At 41.0% G+C, this 22,500-nt stretch overlaps 3 protein-coding genes across 6 annotated transcripts in view; all 3 read right to left on the bottom strand.

Moving 5' to 3' along the window:
* Window positions 1-3,314, bottom strand: part of maml1 (mastermind-like transcriptional coactivator 1) — a 28,894-nt gene extending 25,580 nt beyond the window's left edge. Inside the window, exons 1-2 of one of the 2 annotated variants that reach the window (XM_076105297.1) lie at window positions 2,350-3,314; window positions 967-1,270 (exon numbers count right to left, since the gene is read on the bottom strand). In XM_076105297.1, the coding sequence (XP_075961412.1) occupies window positions 967-1,263 (297 nt within the window). In that variant the 5' untranslated portion in view covers window positions 1,264-1,270; window positions 2,350-3,314. Of the gene's footprint in view, window positions 1-966; window positions 1,905-2,349 lie in introns of those variants that run through there. The other variant, XM_076105295.1, reaches the window with a different exon arrangement.
* An 885-nt stretch (window positions 3,315-4,199) lies between these two features.
* On the bottom strand, window positions 4,200-16,439 carry canx (calnexin). Of its 3 annotated transcripts, none has more exons than XM_076105298.1 (16): window positions 16,311-16,439; window positions 12,512-12,742; window positions 12,232-12,305; window positions 12,046-12,104; window positions 11,534-11,675; window positions 11,359-11,440; window positions 10,952-11,144; window positions 10,664-10,853; window positions 10,241-10,354; window positions 9,993-10,149; window positions 9,080-9,295; window positions 8,090-8,209; window positions 7,764-7,844; window positions 7,206-7,374; window positions 7,038-7,117; window positions 4,200-6,556 (listed from the first exon to the last, which is right to left on the bottom strand). In XM_076105298.1, exons 2-16 carry the CDS (start codon window positions 12,737-12,739, stop codon window positions 6,491-6,493), a joined length of 1,971 nt encoding a protein of 656 aa, XP_075961413.1. In that variant the 5' UTR covers window positions 12,740-12,742; window positions 16,311-16,439; the 3' UTR covers window positions 4,200-6,490. The 3 variants fall into 3 exon arrangements, with proteins under 3 accessions (XP_075961413.1, XP_075961414.1, XP_075961415.1); XM_076105299.1 differs by having other exon boundaries at window positions 16,260-16,387; XM_076105300.1 differs by lacking the exon at window positions 7,764-7,844.
* Window positions 16,440-19,117: 2,678 nt separating this feature from the next.
* The window catches only part of mgat4b (alpha-1,3-mannosyl-glycoprotein 4-beta-N-acetylglucosaminyltransferase B), an 81,457-nt gene continuing 78,074 nt past the window's right edge, over window positions 19,118-22,500 (bottom strand). The window contains exons 14-15 of the mRNA XM_076105315.1: window positions 21,699-21,811; window positions 19,118-19,141 (exon numbers count right to left, since the gene is read on the bottom strand). Coding sequence (XP_075961430.1) covers window positions 19,118-19,141; window positions 21,699-21,811 — 137 coding nt within the window. The remainder of the gene's footprint in view (window positions 19,142-21,698; window positions 21,812-22,500) is intronic.

Here is a 22,500-nt window from a genome sequence, read left to right as displayed (position 1 = left end):
AGTCATGTAAAAACTGTTTGTGCTTCTGACACTTCTGCAATGTAAACTACTTAATAAACAGCAAAAGAGACCTTCAAAAGTCTCCTTTCAACAATAACAGTAAACCAGATTATCTCTAGAAGGACGTTGCTGTTTTAATCTCACTATTTAAATAAAGAGTTCACTATTTGTACCATGTAACCCTCCACTGATATCTGGTCACATATAACACGAGAAACCTTTTGTGATAGTATTGTTCTGAGAGTCAGAGTGACATTCCTGATTAAAAAGCAATCTGTAAAATACCAAATATCTGATTTAAACTGCCCCCGATTGTTCCTCCTGGTTTATTAATGCACCACCAGCCTGTGGTGAAGAGACAAGGAAACAAGGAGAAGAGGATAGTAAGAGACCAGTAGACGAGGAAACAAGGACATTTGGAGATAAGGAGAGGAGTAGCCAAAGAGCTAAGGAGACAAGTAAATGAAGAGACCAGGAGGAGAGGAAGGGATGAGGAGAGGAAGAGAGCAGGAGACAAATGGATGAGGAGACCAGGGGAAGAAGAGCTGGCTTGGCAACCGTGGATAAGTGGAGAGCTGGGCCGTCCTTCAATCAGAGGATCGGCGGTTCGATCCCCGGCTCCAGCTCTGCTAGTCGCATGTCGATGTGTCCTTGAGCAAGACACTTAACCCCAAAATTGCTCCCGTAGCCTACGGTGTATGAATAGAATCGGAATTGTAAGTCGCTTTGGATAAAAGCATCTGCTAAATGACTGTAATGCAATAATTTACTAAATGAACATCATGCTGTATTGAAGAAGACTTGAAACTAGAGATTGAGACCATAAACTCATGTTTACAATGTTTACTGAGGTAATAAATCAAGAGAGAAGTAGAGTCATTTTCTCATAGACTTCTATACAACCAGAGGAGTCAGTGCTGTGGTGCGTTCATGCTCCAACATCCGTGTCCATCAGAGCTCACTCACCGCTATCAGGGTGCTGTTCCGGCTCTGCTCCGCCGTCGTTCCTCCGCTCTCTCCGAGCTCCGCACCACCTCCACCTCCACCCGGTGCTCTCTGCCCGGCCTGGTCTCCGCTGGCCTGCGGCTGGGTCTGCCGGTGCTTGTTGGACCGCTTGGCTTTAGCCTGCAAGCAGCGTTGGTGCAGAGCGAAGGTCTGCTGCCTCTCGAGCTCCAGCCGCTCCAGCGTCGCGTTCTCGTAGCGGCTCTCGCAGCTGTTGTGATGCTGCCGGAAGAGCTCGATCCTCCGGCGGAGCCTCTCCATCACCGCGCTGTGTCGCGGTGTAACAAAATCCGCCATCATCAATATATAAAAAGGAAGAAAAAAAAAAAAACTACCCCGACTCAGGTTTCGTCCATAAAAATGGTGATTTTTGGGCTCTTTTCTTGCTACTCTATACTCCTAATGCTGATTTTTGGGCTCTTTTCTTGCTACTCTATACTCCCCCTAATGCTGATTGTTGGGCTCTTTTTTTACTACACTATGCGAGCACTTATGCTGTTTTTTTGGGCTCTTTTTTTGCTTCACTATACTCCCCCTAATGCTGATTTTTGGGCACTTTTTCTTGCTACACCCCCCCCCTTCCCTTTACAAAGACTCCCGTACTGGCTCCATGGAGGCGACCTTTGTCTTGCTAATGGCCTTCAGTCACACTGCCAAAAAACGGAAAATTAAGGTTCTTTACTCACTATATTCTTATTAAATACAACAGCTCGTTTAACTTGCTGTGTCAATAAAAGAATAAAAACAGAGCTACTGGAGTCTTGTTAGAGCCACATTACGCCCGAGTTTAACCCAGAGAAACCTCTGATTAATCTCTGCGGTATATATAAAAAAAACAACAAACCAAAGCTACTTTTATGTAATTAATACAATGACACTACTTTCATATAAATGAACCAGTGTGCTCTATATAAATGAACCAGTGTGCTCTCTCGCTATCACACTAACTCCCTGTGAGCTAAGTTAAGTTAGCAACATTCCTCCACAAAAAAAAAAAAATCAAAGTTGGAGCGTCGAGAATTCCTTTAAAATCATTAGATTATATATATTTTTTGGAGCTAGCTCGCGTTAGCTCTCTAGCTACACTTACATGCGTTTGTTTACGCTATCGTCACCGTAACGGGTCTGCAGCTTGTCTGAAACTTTCTTTATTTTTTTGCTCCCGAGTATTAAAAAAAGTAGTTAGCTTTGGTTAGCAGCTAGTTAGCTTAGCTGGCTAGTGCTAGGCTAACAACTTCACAAACTTGGCTAACGAAACCCATATTGTGTTTTTAGTATTTAACACTTACGAGAAAACAAAACGACAAGACTTCCCCAGATAATTTAATCTGATTTAAATTGACTTACTGTGAAAGCGTCGCTGTCTGTCCGCTCCTTCCTACAGCATCTGTCTGTCTAGTAAACAGCTGATCCTCCGCCTCCTTGTAGCCGTTAGCTGCTAACACTATGTTTTTGGCTACCAGTTAGCTAGCTTTGACTAGCATGCTAGGTGGCTAATAGCCTGAAACGTTTAAATAAAAACATCATTCTTTATGTAAATTTCTCCCGGTGCGGATATTCCTCCCCACCTAACCCGAGCCCGAGTCGGGATATGTGTGGTTTTAGAGCGGTTTCAGTCCAGTTAGCACGGGTTCAACGCTGCTAACGCGTCGGTGCTGCTTCTATTGTTTTCCAGCGGACAGGCAAGGCTACTCCGCCATCTTGGAAACTTTCTCTTTTTTTTTTTTCTTCCCATCAGCGACAGGAGGAATGTCCTTGCTCCCGCCTCACCGGTGATTGACAGGATAAGATAGCCAATAGAGAGCGAGGAATACTTAACGTACAACAGAGAGTAATGAATGCGTAATGAATATATAATATATCATATATAAAATGTATAACAATACAATATAATATACAATGTATAACATATAATATACAATGTATAACATAATATACAATGTATACATTATATAATATATAAATATATTACTATAATATATTACTATTTAACATCGAGCAATATTTTTATTAATCTGTGCATTATAACTACTTTTTCAACATCAACTACAATATATCTGATTACTTTTCTATCTTAGTTTCCATTGAATATAATTTCTTATACATTTTATATATTAACTCTATTTAATCTGTTGTATTTAACTTTTTATTCTTATTTTTTAATTATTTCTTTAAACTTAATTGTTTTTCTATTGTTCAAACACGTTTATATTTTTATTCTTGTTTTTCACTATTTTTCTGTTGTAATAGAATTTCCTTCGTGATTAATAAAGTCCCGTCTTATCTTAATGACGTAGTATTTTGAATTAATGACTTATTGCAGCACAATGACACCTTTTCAAAATAAGTATATTAAGTTGATTTTTTTGGTAGTTTTTCATAAGGACTTAAAGGGAAAAGTCTTCTTTCTAAGAAATGAATGAAAGTCACATTAATAATTAAACACTCGTTCTGCCTCTCTTCTGTTTCCATTTGGCCTTTTTATTCATCAAAACAAAAGTTGACTGCGTGTACACACACACACACACACACACACGCACACGCACACACCTCGGCTGCATCGTCACAGTATTTCTATTCAACGTTGGACCGTTTAGTCCACCTCTCTACATAGTGTGTACATCAGAAACAGGGCTGCAGGACCGACCGTTATTGTTGAAAACACAATGTCAACAAATAATAAAAGGTACAGAGTCACGTGAAGTTTGTTTACCAGCACATACAGTGTTCAGTCTACAGTCTGTTCAGCTTCAGCCAGACACAAAGAGATAACTCTGAGACAAAACCACATTAAAAAGGAGATGAAGAAGAGTACGGCTGAAACATTGTGGATGGTGAACGCAACACTGCTGCTGGAGGCCGCTCGACCTCAAAGAATAACGACTACACGCAGCAGAGCTCACAGCCAACATGTAACTAGCTCTCGTTTACCCTAAAAAAATATATTAAAAAAAAAAAAAAAGGAGGGAAATGAAGGTTATGGACCTCCAAGTCCACCTCAAGCCCCCCAAAATCTGACCTCACCAACAGCCAGAGAGACCCACCCACCATCATCCCCATCGGCCAATCAGCAGGTTGAACAAGAATCCTTGAATTTAAAATCCACAGAAAACGTACGACACAAAGAGGACACATCAAAGGGAACAAGACTCGTGGAGTTACTTCTCTTTTTATCAAACACCTTCAAGACTCACAAATCCAGCTTTTGTATTTTTATTTCTTTTTTTTAAGCTCTCCAAAGCTGTACACTGATGCCACACAATGATTCTCGCTCGGTCACAGAAGTAGAAAGTCAGGAGTTTGTAGTTTCTTCTGCATTATAAATAACGCTTAAAAAAGGATTTCAGGATGAATAAAAAAAAAGAGAGAACACATAATTCAGGATCTTTACAAACTTGATGATTATTCCTCGCGTGTTCTCACGACAGGTTTTGTCCCGATGGTGACGTTTAGAGGAAAGGTCAGCAGTCATGATTACAGTCTAAACTACTGTGACTTGTGGTCGTCAAATTGATGAAAACAAAACTAGTTAAAGATTTTCAGCTATGGTTTTATTTTGGCGACACCTGGTGGTTTGCTTCTTCTGCGATTGGCCGACCGCGTGTTTGATATGTTGGGTTTATCGCTTTGCCTTCACTCAAGGTCCACTTACTAGCTTTTAACTGGAGCTTTCACCTGCATCTCACAGTCTTCATCAGCAGATCAAAATTTGCTAAACTGACACTTCTGTCACGAATTATCTTTTGGCAAATTCCATCGCTGGATGAAGACCAAGAGATGCAGCTGAAAGTTCCGGGGGGGGGGGGGGGGAAGCTAGTAAGTGACTCTTGAGTTAGGATTATTTCATCAAAGTTCTTTCAGGGAACAGTAGTTTGTCACGCTCAAGTGCTGACTGCTACAATAAATGGTGCTAAACTCCTGACATGGGTTCATGTTGGAGAGTGTCTGATTGGTCGAGGTGTTCAGGTGGACAGGTGAGAGGGTTTTAAGCGCTTTTCTTTCTCCCTTTAGTGCCTTTTCTTTTCATGTGTGTTTGAAGAAAGAGGAGCTGGGTGTCTGTCCAACTGAGACCAGCTGTTGAATTTGTTTGGACAAATAAAAAACATTTGACATTTACAGTCAAATCCAAAGATTCGTCTCCAACCATCTTATGTTCGGTGGTTCTGACCTCTGACCTTCCACCCCCCCCCCCCCGCTGCCATCAGGACAACACAACAGTAGAAATATGGAGGAAACATGAGCGCTGTGTGTGGAGCCAACGGCTTTACAACAAAAACACAACTAAATGACTAGAAAACGAGACACGAAAAAGGTATCAGTGGCCATTTTTAAATATTAGCAAGGTGGCTAATCACTAGCTAATTTGATAAATCTAGGAAGGCTGACGAGCCAACTGTTAGCAGGCTAATTAGCTAGTTGTTGGTAAGTGAATTACACTATTTTGTGGGCTTGTTAGCAGCCCGTTGTTAACGCTAATTAGTTTGTGTGACGATAGTTTTAAAACACTGTAGTACAAGTAGCCTGATTACTACCAAGTTGTTCATGAGCTAATTAGCATGCTAGGAGACTAATTAGCAACACTTTTGGGTGGGTTCACTCCCTGATCATTTGTAGGGTCATAAATCTCCCAGAAGGCTAATAAATCAACTGTTAGCAGGTGAATATACATGTTGCTTACAAGCTAGTTGCAAACTAGACTGTTTGAAACGTTATTAGGCTAATTGGCAAGACTTGTTGGATAATTCAAACTACTTTTAGCCTAATTAGCACCCTGGTTGTGGGCTAGTCAGCAAGATGTTTGGGTTCCATGTCCTTGACCATTTGTAGGTCTATTCTGACGGTTGTTAGCCTAGTTAGCAGCCTGTTAGGCTAATTGGCAAGACTTTTGGTTGGATAATTCGCACAACTGTTAGCCCAATTAGCACATGGTCACGGGCAAATTAGGAGCATTTTGGTATGCTAATTGGCAAGACTTCTCTGAATGGTCACCCAAAACAGGAAGATGGCTACTTCAGATCAATGGCTAACTAGCGGGTGTCGAAGGCCAAATTTCCATCTGTCAGGAGACTTATAGCAAGTAGCTGAGAGCTAATTAGCAGGCTGTTAGTAGGGCGGCGCTCTGCTAGCTCAGGACGGCACCGGGCGGTGATGGTAGTGGTGGTGCGGCAGACGGGACGCGTTGATCCCGTGAGTTTGAGTCTGCTCAGGTGGAATGATGCAGGAAGTTTTAGTTAATCTCAATTAATCTCTTTTATGAACAAAAAAATCCTCTAAAAATTACACTAACTCAGTCCTGTTCATACTGGAATCATCATCATGAGCAGGCGTCCATATATGCTGGAGGTCTTGATTAGTCGGCTTCACTGCTTCCACGGGGTTCCATTTAGTCTTCAGTAGAAGAAGAGGAGGAGGAGGGGGGGGGGAAGAGATATTTTAGAGGAGGGAGTTGGGAGGAGGTGTGGAGGTCAGGGCAGTGGATTCTGAGATATCAGTCCTTTCTGACCTTCCTGTCCCTGTTCCTGGGAGATCTCCGCAGAACGTCGTCCTCCAACTTCTACAGAGGAGAAAAGGAATTTTAAGGTTTAAATTTATCCCAAAACATTTACAGACAAACATTTCAGCTCCATCTGAGTTCTTGAACAGTAGAAAACAACAGCAGAGAAGATATTAACATTAAATGTCATTGAATCAAACAAGTGTCGGGGGGGGAGAGTCTCCCTCAAATGTGACGCATTACAGTTGTAAACTGCACGTTTTAAATGCCATCATGACCTCATCCCGTCAGCATGTGGTCAGTTTAATACTTAATACTTTAATATCAACAGGGGACGTCGGCTGTGCAGGAAATGGCGGCTGAAAATCCGGTTAATCTAAAAAGTTGTGTTTGTATGTTGTGGAGCTAAAATCCAGTAGTTTTCACATGTCATGCATGTTAGTTCTGGTCTGTAAGCATCACCAAAAAGAGGGAAGAAAACTCCAAACAAATGCACCTGAATGCATCATTACTTATATTAGTCTTTATATTGTCTCCTCACATCGTCAGACGTCTCCTTCTCTGCATCCTCTTCCTCGTTTTCTGCAGGACTTTCCTCTCCGTCACTCTTCTGTTCTGCAGCTGAATGAAGAAAAAGATTTAAAGTCAGTGAGACTGACGGTGACAGACAGGTGAGCTCAGTTTCCTGAAGTCTAGATGTTGTAGATACCTGGACTGCTCTTCTCTGCCTCTTCAGCCTCTTCAGCCTTCTCCTCAGCCTCTTCAGCCTTCTCCTCAGCCTCTTCCTCTTCCTCCTCCTCCTCTTCCTCCTCCTTCACGTCGGGCTGAGCTTCGTCGGTCTTCTTGTACTCGGCTGCCGGCGTCTCTGAGCTCTTCTTCTGCAGAACAAAAACAGGTAAAACTCTTCAGTTCGACCTCACAGATTCAGAGCCTCTCAAACCGTTTCAGTGGAGAATCTTCACCTCAAAAATGTACAAATGTTTTTGCTGCTTGTGCAAGTTTTCATCCATTTAATACTAAAACTGAACCAGATAACTATATCTGCATTTTCTCTCTTTCAGGCATCAAAAAGTGCAAAAGTCTACTTGGAGAAACTTGTTAATTTGCTGCAGCAGAGTAGATTCTTAAGTAGATTAAGTAAAGTATCTCAAATTTAAGTGCAGTTCTTAACCATTTGTGAGGATATTTCACGAGAACACAGACGTCTAAACTACAGAAACACAACTATCACACAAACACGTGAAGCTACTCTATCGGCAGCAGTCACCAGGTTTGAGCGTCCGGCTTTGTTAAACTCTTCCTGTAAGCTGCTGAGACTCAACTGACCCTGATCTGATCCTGGAGACCTCTGTGGAGAGAGAACACACACGAGCACACACACACGAGAACGCGCACACACACACACACACACACACGAGAACGCGCGCACACACACACACAGGTTCAGAGAACAATCCAGGTACATCAACGTGGCATCTCTGAACTTTAAGTCAGCTCGTCTCTGCATTTCCCTCGAGGTATAAAGACTCCTGTACCCAGCTAACAGTACAGTCAGAGAGAGTGTGTGTGTGTGTGTGTGTGTGTGTGTGTTACCTTGCCGGTGCAGCAGAAGACGATGATGAGGACGACTGGTAAAGCCACGGTGAGGACGTAGACGACCCAGAGCCACGGGCGCTCCTCTGCAGCGCTCATCATCTGAGTAGCCAAACCGGGCTGCAACAACACAAAGAATAAAACATTAACACATGAATACATAAATAGACACGGCCAACAGTTTTTAAATGTTGTCAGGGTTATCAATAATATGGTGACCAACACCTTCTCTTAACTACAATAGACTGGACACTGAAGCCGTTATCTATTCTCTCTTCAAACCCACCAGACCTCATTCACAAAGACACTGATTCAACCTCTCAGAACACCAGTTTCTAGTCTACTGCTGCCTCCATTAGTTAGTGTTATTGTGTGACTTTAAGAGTTTTAAAGAGTTAGTGTGTTATTGAGTGAATCTGAACTAACAGATGGAGGCAGCAGTAGAGCAGCAGCTCATGTGTTATTAGAAGTTATATTAGTGTTTCAGTGAATGTAGTCTGGTGTCTTTGTAGCGAGAATAGATAACATAAGTCTGTGACAGCAAAGTAAAGAGGTGAAAGTATTCTAAATATAGTGTACACTTATACTGATGACAAATGTATAATCATCACCACAACATTGAAAGTATACTCCACTTCCATACAGTAGTTGACTTGAGAGAAGTAGATGCAAACACATATATATATATATCATAGATACACATTTAGATTATTTTCATGAGTTTATGATTGTTTTAATTACTTAGTCATACGTACATTTGCTTTAATCTGTTTTCTTATTTGTTTTTGTCATGATTTCATTTGATATTTTCCTTTCATTCATAGCGTCATAAAAAAAATGTCTAAACTAAATTACTTTTACTTACATTCTTCCATCTCTAATTTAGTTTTTATTTCTTCGTTTAAAGCTGTAATTAGTTGTAATTTGTTCTATTTTTAATAGCTGTATTTATATTTGACCCAACAAATGAATCAGCTCCAGTTCACCCACATCAGCGGCGCCCTCGGCAGCCTTCTTCAGTCCCCAGCCGTCAGCGGCCCAGCGCTCGGCGGTGCTGCGGTCGTCGGTGATGAAGAAGTTGTCGAAGAAGATTTCGGAGGTCATGGACCAGAGCTCCAGGCCCACGGCGCTGAACGGAGTCATCCTGAACGGCTGCAGGTCCTCGAAGAATGCCGGGTTGGGGACCTTCCTCGGCTTCCAGACGCCCTGAGGACAGAATAAAATTAACCCGATTAAGTCTCACGTATTATGAAGTATGCGTACTGACCAGCCTTCTGTATGATAAAGTATGCGTACTGACCAGCCTTCTGTATGATAAAGTATGCGTACTGACCAGCCTTCTGTATGATAAAGTATGCGTACTGACCAGCCTTCTGTATGATAAAGTATGCGTACTGACCAGCCTTCTGTATGATAAAGTATGCGTACTGACCAGCCTTCTGTATGATAAAGTATGCGTACTGACCAGCCTTCTGTATGATAAAGTATGCATACTGACCAGCCTTCTGTATGATAAAGTATGCGTACTGACCAGCCTTCTGTATGATAAAGTATGCGTACTGACCAGCCTTCTGTATGATAAAGTATGCGTACTGACCAGCCTTCTGTATGATAAAGTATGCGTACTGACCAGCCTTCTGTATGATAAAGTATGCGTACTGACCAGCCTTCTGTATGATAAAGTATGCGTACTGACCAGCCTTCTGTATGATAAAGTATGCGTACTGACCAGCCTTCTGTGTGATAAAGTATAACAGAACATATTCATAAACCTGTTCTTAAACGCAAAAATCCGACTCAAAAACACTAATTTTACCTTATAAATTAACCAGATTATCGCCCATCGGTCCAAACACAGCTGCACCTGAACGCCTCACTACAGGTTGCGAGGTTACAAACTCACCTGGTAGTTGGGGTTGTCGATCATGGGTGGCTTCCACTTGCCCTTGTGGTTGGGGTTGTCGATCATCGGCCGTTTCCAGGCACCGCAACCGGGGGCGGTCTCACAGGCGGGGTTTGGGACCTGAGGGGCCTCCCATTCGCCGTCCATGTCCTCGTCCCTGACAGATAGGAAGCACAGACAGGTGAGCATGGGGTCTAGAGTTCTACTTAAAATCAGCCAATCAGAGGTCGTCATGTCGCGACTCTCACCAGTCTTCAGGTTTGACAGCGTCGGGGTCTCCGATGTACTCGGGCTCGTCATCCAGCCAGCCGTCAGGTTTCACTGCATCTTCATCTGGTATCTGAGCAGGAGCGTCCTCATCCCTGCAGACAAGACACACATAGATACATGCAAGTATAAATAACTGCATACACACAACCACACAGATTAGTCAGAGATTACAACAGCAATCCGGCAGATAATCTCAGACTCTCAGCCTGCTATCAATAATCAAACATTTTGTAACCCTTTTAATATCCTGTTTTCAAGTGTATACTGACCAGTCTCCTACATTACAAAGCATGCGTACTGACCAGTCTCCTACATTACAAAGCATGCGTACTGACCAGTCTCCTACATTACAAAGCATGCGTACTGACCAGTCTCCTACATTACAAAGCATGTGTACTGACCAGTCTTCGGGCTTGGTGGCGGCCGGGTCCTGGATCTTGGGTCTCTCGTCCCAGTCCTCTGGCTTCTGGTCGTCGGGGTCCTCGATCTCAGCGGCGGGGTTCACAGCGGGGGTCATGTCCGTCAGCAGGCTGCCGCTGTTCACCACCGTCTGATCCACCAGCACCTCAAAGGTGTTGTCAGGGTTCACCACTGGGGGGGCGACAGAGGTGAGGAGTTACACACCTGAATGCTGATTAATGCGTGTACTACCCAGCGTGTACTACCCAGCGTGTACAGGTGTGTCTTACCCAGTGTGTACAGGTGAGTTTTCTTGTCGGTGTAGTACGTCCTCAGGTCGGAGTCAGGTTTCTTGGCGTGTTTCTCTTCGTACTCTCCAGTTTTGGGGTTTTTGTGTCTGAAGATGAAGTGCAGTTTGTATTCTTCTCCACATTTGTCGGGTCCGAACATGATGGTGTACGGAGTTTTATCCCCGAACAGGTCCTGAAGACACACAAGGGACACGTTTAGACTCTAAAGAATCTCTTATTCAACTCTAATATTAAAATCATGCAACAAGAAATACAAATATGTGTTAAAGTAGAGTAACAGCAGCCTGTACAGGTGTGTGATAACATGAAGTAGAGTAACAGCAGCCTGTACAGGTGTGTGATAACATGAAGTAGAGTAACAGCAGCCTGTAATGAGTCAAACTGACCAGGTTGAGGTCGGGAGTCTGACTCAGCAGCTTCACGTAGGCGCCGCCGCAGTCGATACCGGCCTGGAAGTTCACCTCGTACCTGAGAACACAAGACGGATATGTTAAGAGATGAGATCGATGAAGAACACCTGACAGGCGAGAGAAGTCGTGGAGAGCTTCGTCTTCTTCTTACTGAACGATGAGGGGTTTGGTGTCGAAGGTGAAAGGTCGCAGCAGCTGAGCGGAGATGGCGTGATGTTTGGCTCGAGTCTTCAGGACCAGACCTTTATCACCGGGGAGCTTACTGTCCTTCATGTCCTCCACGGCCCATTTACCTGGAGATTACATCATCACCACCATCGTCATCATCATGCAAAGTAATCAAAAACTAGTTTGATGGTTGAAGTCATTTTTCCTCCAGTTTAACCGACTACAACAGTAAAATACTGTTTTTACATGAATAATAATACGATATATAACATAGTACAACAGTCAGAGTTTGAATATTAAACTACATTTGACTGATTATACTGAAGGAATGTTTTACTGTAACACAGTATTTGTACAGTGTGGTATTAGTACTTTTACTTGTAACAGTATTTTTACTGCGGTCATTTGTACCTTGACTGAAGTAACGGAAGTGAATACTTCCTCCATCACTGCATGTACTTCATGTGAGGGCAATAACAGTATTTGTGTACTTACCGTCGTACTTTGCGATGTCTTCGTCAGTGTCGTCCTTCTTGGCGCTCGACAGCACCCACCTGAAACCACACAGGTGAGTTCAGTAACAAACACATCTGGTCAGAGACGACCAGCAGGTCTCACATCTCAAAGAAACACCCGAGACAATAATATCTTTATTATTTTAAATAAAGATAAAACACTCACCCGTCTAATGTCCCTCGGTCAAAAGACTCAGCGATGAAATGTTCCCCCATCGGCTCTGGAGCCTTGTAGGTCACCTGAAGAAGAAGAGGATGAGGAAGAGAAAGAAGAAGAAGAGGAAGAGGAAGAAAAGTGTTCATGGTGGAGAGACAAACAAAAGGCAAGATTTTTAAAATATATTTTGAGGTTTTTTTTCAAAACTATCAACAGAAGCTACTTGTTTTCTTTGTGATGCGAGTTTAGTGCACAACATCATCAGTACTCCATCAGTACCACATCTTACCTTGGGTATAGGAGGAGTTTTGGGTGTGAGAGGAGCCTCCTCATCCTGAATGTCTCCCTCTAGCTCCTCCTCCTCCTCTCTTCCAGCTATACCCAGATCGTCCTCCACGTCCAGCTCGTCCCCAAGAACGTCCTCCATCAGGTCCTCAGCCTGAGAAACAGGAGCCAGACTGAGGCAGAGGAGGCCAACGGCCAGAAGAAGAACCAACAACCCGACCTTCTGATCCATAGTCTTGGGGGGGGGGGGGGGGGGGGATGAGACGAGGGAGTGAGCACATCTGTTTATTTTAACCTCATGTTGTGTTTGTGTTTCACAAACGTTCACATCTCTACAGACTTCTATATAAATAACTATTTCATCACAAACTGTGACAAGACCCACACACACGTCGTCCGGGTGACGGACCAGCACTCACGGGACACGCAACCTTAACGAGATTACACCCCCGAGGGATTACTGCAGCACCCCACAACACACGGTCAATTTACTCTGCAGCACATTAACACTGAGAGGCTCACACACACACACACACACACACACGCACACACACACACACACACACACACACACGCAATAACAGAGCTAACTCTATAAACTGAGCAGTTTATTTTCCCATCGTCATAAACAAATAAATCCATTAATTATCTTTAAACATTAATTCAGTCACAACAGAACTCCACATAATTATTGTTACCTTCAACCGAGGGTCCATTTTTGGGAAAACAACCATTTAAATGTTCCCAGGAAGGATATTATTTAATTATATTATTATATCTATTACCAACATTTTGTACATCGCTAAAACTAAGATGTTTGTTTTTACATTTATAGTTTCTACATTTCTTAAAATAGGCTCAGAATCAACTTGTAGTTAATCTTATTTAATATTTTTCACTTTAAGAAAAAAACATCAAATATTTTGTTTAATTCATTATTTTTCATCCAACTGAAATACAGGATGTGCACAAATCTACTTTACACAAAATATGTTTAAAAGTGATTTGTGTTCGGGGGAACATGAAAATAAAGACACGTTGTTTAAATCTATTAAATAAAAGACGTGTTATGAATATCAGCTCCTCTCTTTGAATAAGAAGTCAATAATCCTACAGATCTCTTTGTGTGTTAACCTGCTGATAATCAGATTAGCCTGCAGCAGGATTAGCATGCCCGGCTAACAAGAGTGTGACCACCGGCGCTAGCTGTTAGTTTAGCATTAAAGCCGTCTGGCCGGTGCCCATGTGGCGTCGAGGGACGCCGTCAGTTAAAAGCTTCACAGTGAAAATATTACAAATGTAAAACTGCAACAGGTAAAATGTACTCATTTCATGCTACGCATATTAATGCATATTTTAAGAACAAATTAAGTAAATTGTCCTCTAAAAACAGAATGAATTGCTTTTATTTCATTACAGACGTTATCTCTGTGTGTTTACGACGGTTTGTTTGAAAGACGTCACCTCAACAGGATCGGTCTGGTGGCTTCTTTTATTTTTGTTATTGGTTCCTACTAAAGAAATAAATCCTCATAAATGTAGTTTAATTTAGGAAACGAAGGAAATCATTGTGATCAACGGGACTAATAATGTGATTGATTATCGTTAAATTAAACTTTGTATTTGAGGTCCAGATGATTCAACCAGGATGAATTATTGGGGACTACTTTCAGCAGCGGATGAATCCACTTGTTGGAGTTCTGTATGAGTGATTGAGTCAATACAGATGTGTTTTTACTTCATCATGTTTACAGTCACAGCCTTTTAGAAGCTCTCTGATTGGCCGATAACAGCCGTCGGTCTCCTCTCTGAAGGTCTGGATGTCTGCTGCTCTGATTCAACGTCTGATAACAGAACTGGGTTTGATGGAGGAGACGCGGTGGTTTGGAGGACGACTCAAGTGTCCCAACAGGATGGACGGGTTACTATTTAAACAGAAATCAGTGAATATAAACACTGACTGGCGTTTCTCAACTACTAATGTGTGACTCATCTGTTTCCATGTGAGACCAACAGATGATTTTAATAACTCCTTCTCTTCTTGAATATATATATAAATCCTCGGGCTGAACGGTGAAATTTGAGCGGTTTCTGACACCAACAATAACTGATAAATTATAAGAACAAACTATTTTTTATTTAAAATATTAACATTTTAAAAATGTGTCCTAAACAGTGAAAAATAAACAGAAAAAATTGAATAAACTTTCAAAGAAATCTATTTTTACAGAAAGGAAACAGTTTCATGACTCAGCAGAAACAACTAATTAATTTACCAAGCTGATTTTTTAACAAATTATTATTTACTTCATTGACAAATATTCTCGGCATTTGTCATAAAATGCAGACTCAGCGACGTCACTGAACTTGTGGATTTATTTGGTGTCAGCGTAGCGACTGAAGTCCAAATAGCTTTACATTGGTTAGTCAGATTGTGGTCTATATCTTATTAAAACTAACCTTTAAATCAGTACATTTATTAGCATGTGAGCTTATAAACTTTAACAGTTTGTATTTGAATAAATTCAACGTTAGAGCCGGTGCGACACACACAGCAGGTTGAGCCGGATTCACCCGAGAGACCGGATCACCATGATGTCATCAATCACATCGTTAGAGAATGTTTGTGAACACATGAATGTGTAGAATGGTTGTGAATCTAAAAGGGGTGGAGCTTTAACCAAAATAATTAACTACTGCTTCTCAAATCTGAGGATTTCTTACAACCGTTTCTTGTCCTTGAATCTCTGGCAATTATCTCAGAATGAATCCAAACAGGTTCGTTTTAAAAAGGACAAATTGTCCTCAACACATCAGAGGATCACTGATGAAGACTTCAGACTACAAGGTAAATATTTATTAAATACATTAAAGTGTCTTCTACTTACTGTGTAGTAAATTAATAACTACTTAAATACTATAATTTAAACAAACATCTACATAAATGTCCCTTGATAGCATTTGAGTTGGAGCGTTTTTATTAATTTAAAAGCATCTTAAATTGATTGTACTTGTTTGTTTCAACAATGCTCTACATTGAATGCATGTTTACAATAAAACACTATTAAATGGTAAAAAATAAAGAAGTAAAACAAAGACATTAAAGGCTGTCCTGTTTCATCCAAAATAGCACATTTATAGACGTCTTGTGCATCATTTCATTAGATTTATTTCCTCCATTTTTAAAAGTGAATGATTAATCACGATGACTTATTGACAGGTTGAAAATAATCAATGGTTATCACCATACATATATATATATATATACACACACACACTGGTTTCCACAAAAAAATGCCTCGCATATTTGATGGATTTAAAAATTGAAATCATTTTTTTATGTTTCTGATTGACATTTAGCTGCAAGTTTGGTTCTGCGAGAGCGATGAAGCTAACAAGCTAACATGCTAACTGACCTCTTAACACTTCACTCACTCATTTGTTTTGACAGCTCGTCTTTTTTACACCTTTACCTTAAAATTATAACTTACATTTATGTTCCAGTACCGGCTTATTTAAATCGTTTGTGTCCTCAGAGGATCAACCTTTTCTCCGTTAGGCCAACGCAGCATGCTAACTAGCCTAGCTTAATTCACCTGTAGTTAATTAGCTCCAGTTAGCCTCTCTAATGCTAACGGCATGCTGGAGCCACGGAGCTTTTTGATTTTAACGGCTTTTAACGGACGGAATTTTAATAAGTAGCGCACAGAGAGTATAAACAAACCGATGGTTTATCAGAAGACGCTACTCACGCGCTGTGTTTTCCCCGGGAATAAGTGCCGTTTATCGGTCTCTTTACTCACCTCCGTGCTCTCAGATGTAAACGACTGAGGAGCGTCACATGGGAGATTGGAGGAGCACAGGCCACCTCCCACCAACGACGCTGATTGGTCAGCGGGAGGGAATGTCTGACGTTTCCTGTCAACTGTCAACAGCTGATTGGTCGAAAGGGGGGGGCGGAATCTCGGTCGGACAAGACAGTTAGCCCCGCCCCCCCCTCCCAGAGCTGAACCTCGTGGACAGCGCTGATTGGTCGAGCGCTCAGAGGAAGTGCGCGCTGATTGGCTGATGAAAAAGGACTGCGAGATGAAGGTTTCATGAGGAAAATACCAGAATCTTTAGCGCATTTATTTTATCGTGAACATTCAGTTCCTTTTTGCACTCAAATGAAAGTTTATATATTATGTAAAACCAACCATAATATTATTAAAAACGAGGGTAAATATGTCATCCATTTTGAACATGATGAATATAACACATTGTTTAATTATTGTTTGTATGTGGTACATTTTACATATATAAATGCAAAATAACAAAAGTTACCCCCAATTACACTGGAGAGCCTCACCGTGACAACAGTTTACCTTAAAACCACACATTAGTACGTTTATTATTGTGTATTTCCTATAAATAGAGCCAGGCTAGCTGTTTCCCTCTGCTTACGGTCACTATGCTAAGCTAAGCTAACCTGAATCCAGCTTCCAGCTCTGTACTGAACACATACGACTTAAATCCATCTCATGAGCATTTTACCCCAAAAAATGTCCCATTAATTCTCTCAGCATTTCAGTGCAGAGCTGTTAGGATTCATGTGGCCCATGACGTCACCGGACCACATTTTTAACCAAGTAGCTGTTTCTATTTGGACATACAGTATGTTGATAATGTGTAACCACTGAGTAAACATGACTTTTATTGTGAAGTCCACATTTTAAATGAATTCATACCTCGCAGCTTCTCCTGAGATGAATCAGCTTCGTCACAGCAGACTGATGTTGGCATTTCAGCATTTTTGATGTACCTGATGACATTCACAGAAATATGCCCCCCCTCTCATAACAAACCTACACCCCCAAAAATAGAAAGAAAATAATTTTAAATTTCCGTCTTTATTACAAGTCACAGATTGGATAGAAGTTTCAGGATCATTTAAATAGTTTTATCTAAAGGATACAAAAGACAAACACAAGATTATAGCAATGCGTTCCAGTGCATCTTACAAAGAAGAGAAGAGACGACTCGGGATGTTTTCCTGAAGCTTGAAGAGATGCTCAGTTTCTCATCTGAAGCCCAAAAATTGTGTTTTTGACAGAAGATGTGATGTCCTGGAGGTGTTGGAAGAAATGTTTTCTTTAATCCAACACTAATAATAATCAATAACTGATAATGGATTTGTTCATTTGAAGGTGACTAAATATTATTTTGTCTGTTTTTAAATCGTTAGTCTCATAAAACCATCGTTTAACTGGCTTTATTGTAATTTGAGTTCTTTAGTTACTAGTTTTGAGTCTTGGTTTGATTTTATTCATGTTCTTGTTCATCGTCTGAACACTTGAGGAGTCATCGTTTAGAATTTCGATGGAAACATTTACATCATTGAGGGAACAATAACTGAACCGAGGGAACAAACAGAGAGAGAAAATAATAATCCGAGGAAACAAAATCCAAAAGACGTCTTTACAGAGAAATACAAATGAAACTAGACTGTTATTTTACCAAAAGAGTAAAAAAAGACTGAAACTGTAAAGAAAGAAAAGACGTGAATCTCTCAAGACAGCAGAGGAAACTACAGTACTGTGGAGTACTTTACAGTTCCATAGAGTACATCAGAGTACTGTAGAGTACTCTTGAGTACTGTAGAGTACATTAGAGTAATATATAGTACTGTAAAGTACTGCAGAGTATGTTAGAGTGCTGTAGTATATAATAGCACTGTAATGTACTGTAGAGTACCACGAAGTACATTAGAGTACTGTGAAGTACATTAAAGTGCTGTTTAGTAGAACAGAGTACACTAGAGTACTTTGAAGTACATTAAAGTACTGTGAAGTACATCAGAGTACTGTGAAGTAGAACAGAGTACAGTAGAGTACTGTGAAGTATATCAAAGTACTGTGAAGTAGAACAGAGTACAGTAGAGTACTGTCAAGTACATTAAAGTGCTGTTTAGTAGAACAGAGTACACTAGAGTACTTTGAAGTACATTAAAGTACTGTGAAGTACATCAGAGTACTATGAAGTAGAACGTCTGTAACAAGGCTTCAGTTAACTTAAAATAAAACAACCTAAAAGACTTATTTGAAACAGTAAAACACCAGCCGTCGTCGTCAGTAGTTTCAAGGCCGAGGTCGCAGCAAAGGATTCTGGGTACTTTTGTCCGGGCTCGCTGCTCTTCGTCTTCGTTAAGGCAAACCTCTGAACAGCAGCTACAGACACACATCGACACACTGAGAGGGCATTCATATGGAAGTGTGTACATATCTATGCATATATGCACATACACGGTTACTGTGGGGGGGTGAGCGGGGGAGGAGGAGGGGGGGTGTTGGTAGAAAGGTCCGGACCAACCGTCTGCAGATAAGAAAGAGGCCTTTGAGTCTTTGAGTCTTTGAAGCAGCAGGTTTCAGAGGACGTGGTGATTACCAGTGTTTTCAACATCTACCTTCCTGTATGTACACATAAATACAAGATTCTCAACCAACAGCATAGTCTGAGTCCAGTTTTTAGTCTGTGATCCGTGTGCAACGGCGAGGTCCGGCCAGACGGAGGCGCTGTGGCACCACTGGTGAGGATCTGGTGAGGATCTGGTGACCGAGAGCCTCAGAGAGCTTCACTCTGCTTTCTTTATGAAGATCTGAGTCAGGGGAGACCAGAGAAACCAGTATGAGACCAGGGTCAGCACACAGCAGGCAGGTAATGATCTAGTTTAGACCAGTATGAGGATGTAGAGCTCAACAGGTTTTAAAATACTTTAAATACAAAAGAAAAAAGGGAGCAAATAAAACTTTTAAAGATCCACAATCACATTGATACTTATTACAGATCATTGATGATCCATATTAAAGCGTTTTTTTCTTCATAAAAACACAATGCAAATGATAATGAAATAATAGATTGTATTTTTATTGATTAAAATAAATCTCATTATTATTGTTAATGATCAGAGACAATGATGCTTTTATAATAATGAGCTTGGAGCTCGTGTTAGGAAGTTAAACAGCTCATAATTCATCTCTAATATCTATTTTATATTCATGTGAAAACATCTCCTTCAAACTACTGGATTCATTCTAGTTCATCACCAAAACTACATTTTACAGTTTACATGTCAACAGATCATGATAACGTTATAATGTACCTTCAGCCAGTACTCATGTTCACTGAGCAAAGCCTGAAGGCATCATAATGTAACTGAAGTGAACCTCCGTTGTTTTAGCCGTTAGCGGTCCTGCTAACGTTACTAGCTCTCCTCCTGTTGGTTAGCAGTTAGCGGTGCTGCTAACGTTACTAGCTCTCCTCCTATTGGTTAGCCGTTAGCGGTGCTGCTAACGTTACTAGCTCTCCTCCTGTTGGTTAGCCGTTAGCGGTGCTGCTAACGTTACTAGCTCTCCTCCTGTTGCTTTAAACACTGATTGGTTGTTTACAATGAAACATGATCAGAGATCAGAGACTAGAAACACATGTTCTACTGAGTCAGTAAAACTTTATTTACACTGAGATGGTTAACGATAAAACTTTATTTACACTGAGATGGTTAACGATTAAACTTTATTTACACTGTGATGATTAACGATTAAACTTTATTTACACTGAGATGGTTAACGATACTTTATTTACACTGATGGTTAACGATTAAACTTTATTTACACTGTGATGGTTAACGATTAAACTTTATTTACACTGTGATGGTTAACGATTAAACTTTATTTACACCGTGATGGTTAACGATAAAACTTTATTTACACTGAGATGGTTAAGGATTAAACTTTATTTACACTGTCATGGTTAACGATTAAACTTTATTTACACTGTGATGGTTAACGATAGACTGAGTTATTAATCTGTGAGGGGGTCAGTACGGATCAACAACGGTCCGTTACACCACTTTTAAAAAGCCTCTCAGACTAAAGCGTTCTTTAAAGGGTTAACATGGACAGTTTCTCCTCAAAGAAAGGTCAGGGGTCAGTCCTGCTCTTTGGTGAACTAATCCTTCACACCAGCACTACTTTGAGGGCAGTTTGCTTCCATTAAAACAAAAGATAATTAGACTCTTCCAGTTAATTTGGACTCTTTGAAGTTAAGGATTACGTTGTTTAGCTGAATGTGAATGTGCAGAGAAACCAGATGCTTAAGAGGTTGTTACCTCAACATCTGATCTTTCTAAAGAACCCTTTACACCTCATCACGGACCGCTGGAAGCATCTCCATAACCTCAGAAATATCTCATGAATCTCTTTCAAGTTCCATCAGGAAACCCCCTCAAGGACGCCTGGAATCCCATCAAACATTAATTTCCAGCACTACGAGAATCTTCTATAATACCCTCTGATTTTGAAGGATGCCTGGGACCACTGAAACCTCAAGAATTCTTGTAACCCCCCCCCCCCACCCCCAAAACCCCTTGAAATCTTATTACACACTCCTAAAATGGCATTCCTAACAAGCCCTAGAGCCTGGTCTTTGAGACTTGAAGCCCTCTTTGAAGTCCCTGGGATCTTTTCAAGGACACCAGCACCCCATTATAAACAGCCTTTGGACAAATGATTCCTCTGAATGAACATTTGGAACACCCTAACAGCAAAACCTGCTAAAAGCACCTTAGCAACCCCCCCCAAAACAACCCTCCGGTCCTCCTCATGAACTGAACACTTTGGATCTCGACATAGAAGTTGGAACATCCTTGATAGTCAAAGTAATCAGGATCTGAGGATCCTCGGTACTTGATTAAACACAATCACAGCCTCAGTACCTGTTTGAGCTCAATAACCTCCTCAGGGACCCTATCATGGATCCATGGAACATTAAGAAAGACAGTCCAAGAACCCCAACAGCATCCTCCAGTACTCAAACGCTATCAAGGCACATTGGAGGCCTATCAAGCACTTTTGTAACATACATAGATAACTTGTCAAAGTCCCTGGGACTTCTTCAAGGGCCTCTTGATCCACAGCATCACTGAAATCTACTGAAGTCTCTCCAACATGCTTTGAACTGCATCCAAGACCCGTTCAAGAACCCAGAAAACCTTTTTGAAACTTGTGCAGCCTTTGTAGACCTCCTCCAGAACCCCTCAAACCACCTCTGGAACCTCCAAAACCCTCTTTGGAACGCCTTTAAGATGTTGAATATCCTACTTAGAACCAAGTTGGGTCACACTGGTTTTAATCTGGTTCCAGTCCATGCGGTCTCACCTCGCTGAGGATCACCCAGACCGGCGAGTCCGTCAACACTGAGAGTCGCATGGCCTCCAGGGGCCCGAAGGTGGGGTCCACCTCCCCCTCCGCGATCCCGTTCTTGAACGTTCCTAAAAGAGATGAAGATCAATGAGATCAATAAACCTGATGGACTAGAATCTGTGATGCTTTCTTGACCTTTGAGTACTTCACATAAGTACAGATTTGAGGTACTTTCTGTTCATGGCACTTTCTACTTCTGCCCCACTACATTTATCTGAAAGCCTGATTTACTTTACAAATTAAGATTTTTACATTTAAAACATATTTATAAAATAGAATGTGTAGTTATAAATTAACCTCCCCAAAGGTTATCACAAGTAAAGCTGGAACCAGTAGTCCATTAATCCTTGATCAATTAGTCCGTTCATCAATTAGTCCATTCGTCAATTAGTCCATTCGTCAATTAGTCCATTCGTCAATTAGTCCATTGCCAGAACCTTTAAATATTTGGATGGTTGAAGCCATTGTTCCAGTAAAAACATTTGTTTCCAGATGTAATTAAGTTAATAAAATAATAAGTGTTAATGTATTAATAATAATGTAAGCAATGTTGATGCTTTTTGAGCAGATTAAAAGGTTATTATGGGTAATTGAGGCCTTTACCATTTATCCATTAACTGATGTTTTTCTCCTCTTTGACTGTTTTTCTTTTGTTATCTTACATTCATTCGTTTTCCCGCCGGTGTTCAGTGTTATTCCAGCTCAGTGAAGGTTTTGGTGTGACTTCACCTCAACAGAGCAGTAATCCCTCTGAGGA

The sequence above is a fragment of the Anarhichas minor genome, unplaced genomic scaffold (assembly GCF_050575085.1).
Source record: "Anarhichas minor isolate MPS153535 unplaced genomic scaffold, ASM5057508v1 ptg000031l, whole genome shotgun sequence".
Taxonomy (NCBI): domain Eukaryota; kingdom Metazoa; phylum Chordata; class Actinopteri; order Perciformes; family Anarhichadidae; genus Anarhichas; species Anarhichas minor.
Note: the sequence above shows the minus strand (reverse complement) of the source record. Positions and strands in the feature narration are given on the sequence as shown.

Bases quoted from the DNA above. Each gene is read 5' to 3' on its own strand.
- canx (XM_076105298.1), bottom strand. From the start codon at position 12,739: ATGGATCAGAAGGTCGGGTTGTTGGTTCTTCTTCTGGCCGTTGGCCTC. The intron at 8,210-9,079 runs GTGGGTGAACTG...GTGTTGTTGCAG, and splicing joins CTGCCGAGGGCGCCGCTGAT to CCCGGTTTGGCTACTCAGAT. The intron at 7,118-7,205 runs GTATCTACAACA...TTCTTCATTCAG, and splicing joins GGCAGAGAAGAGCAGTCCAG to CTGCAGAACAGAAGAGTGAC.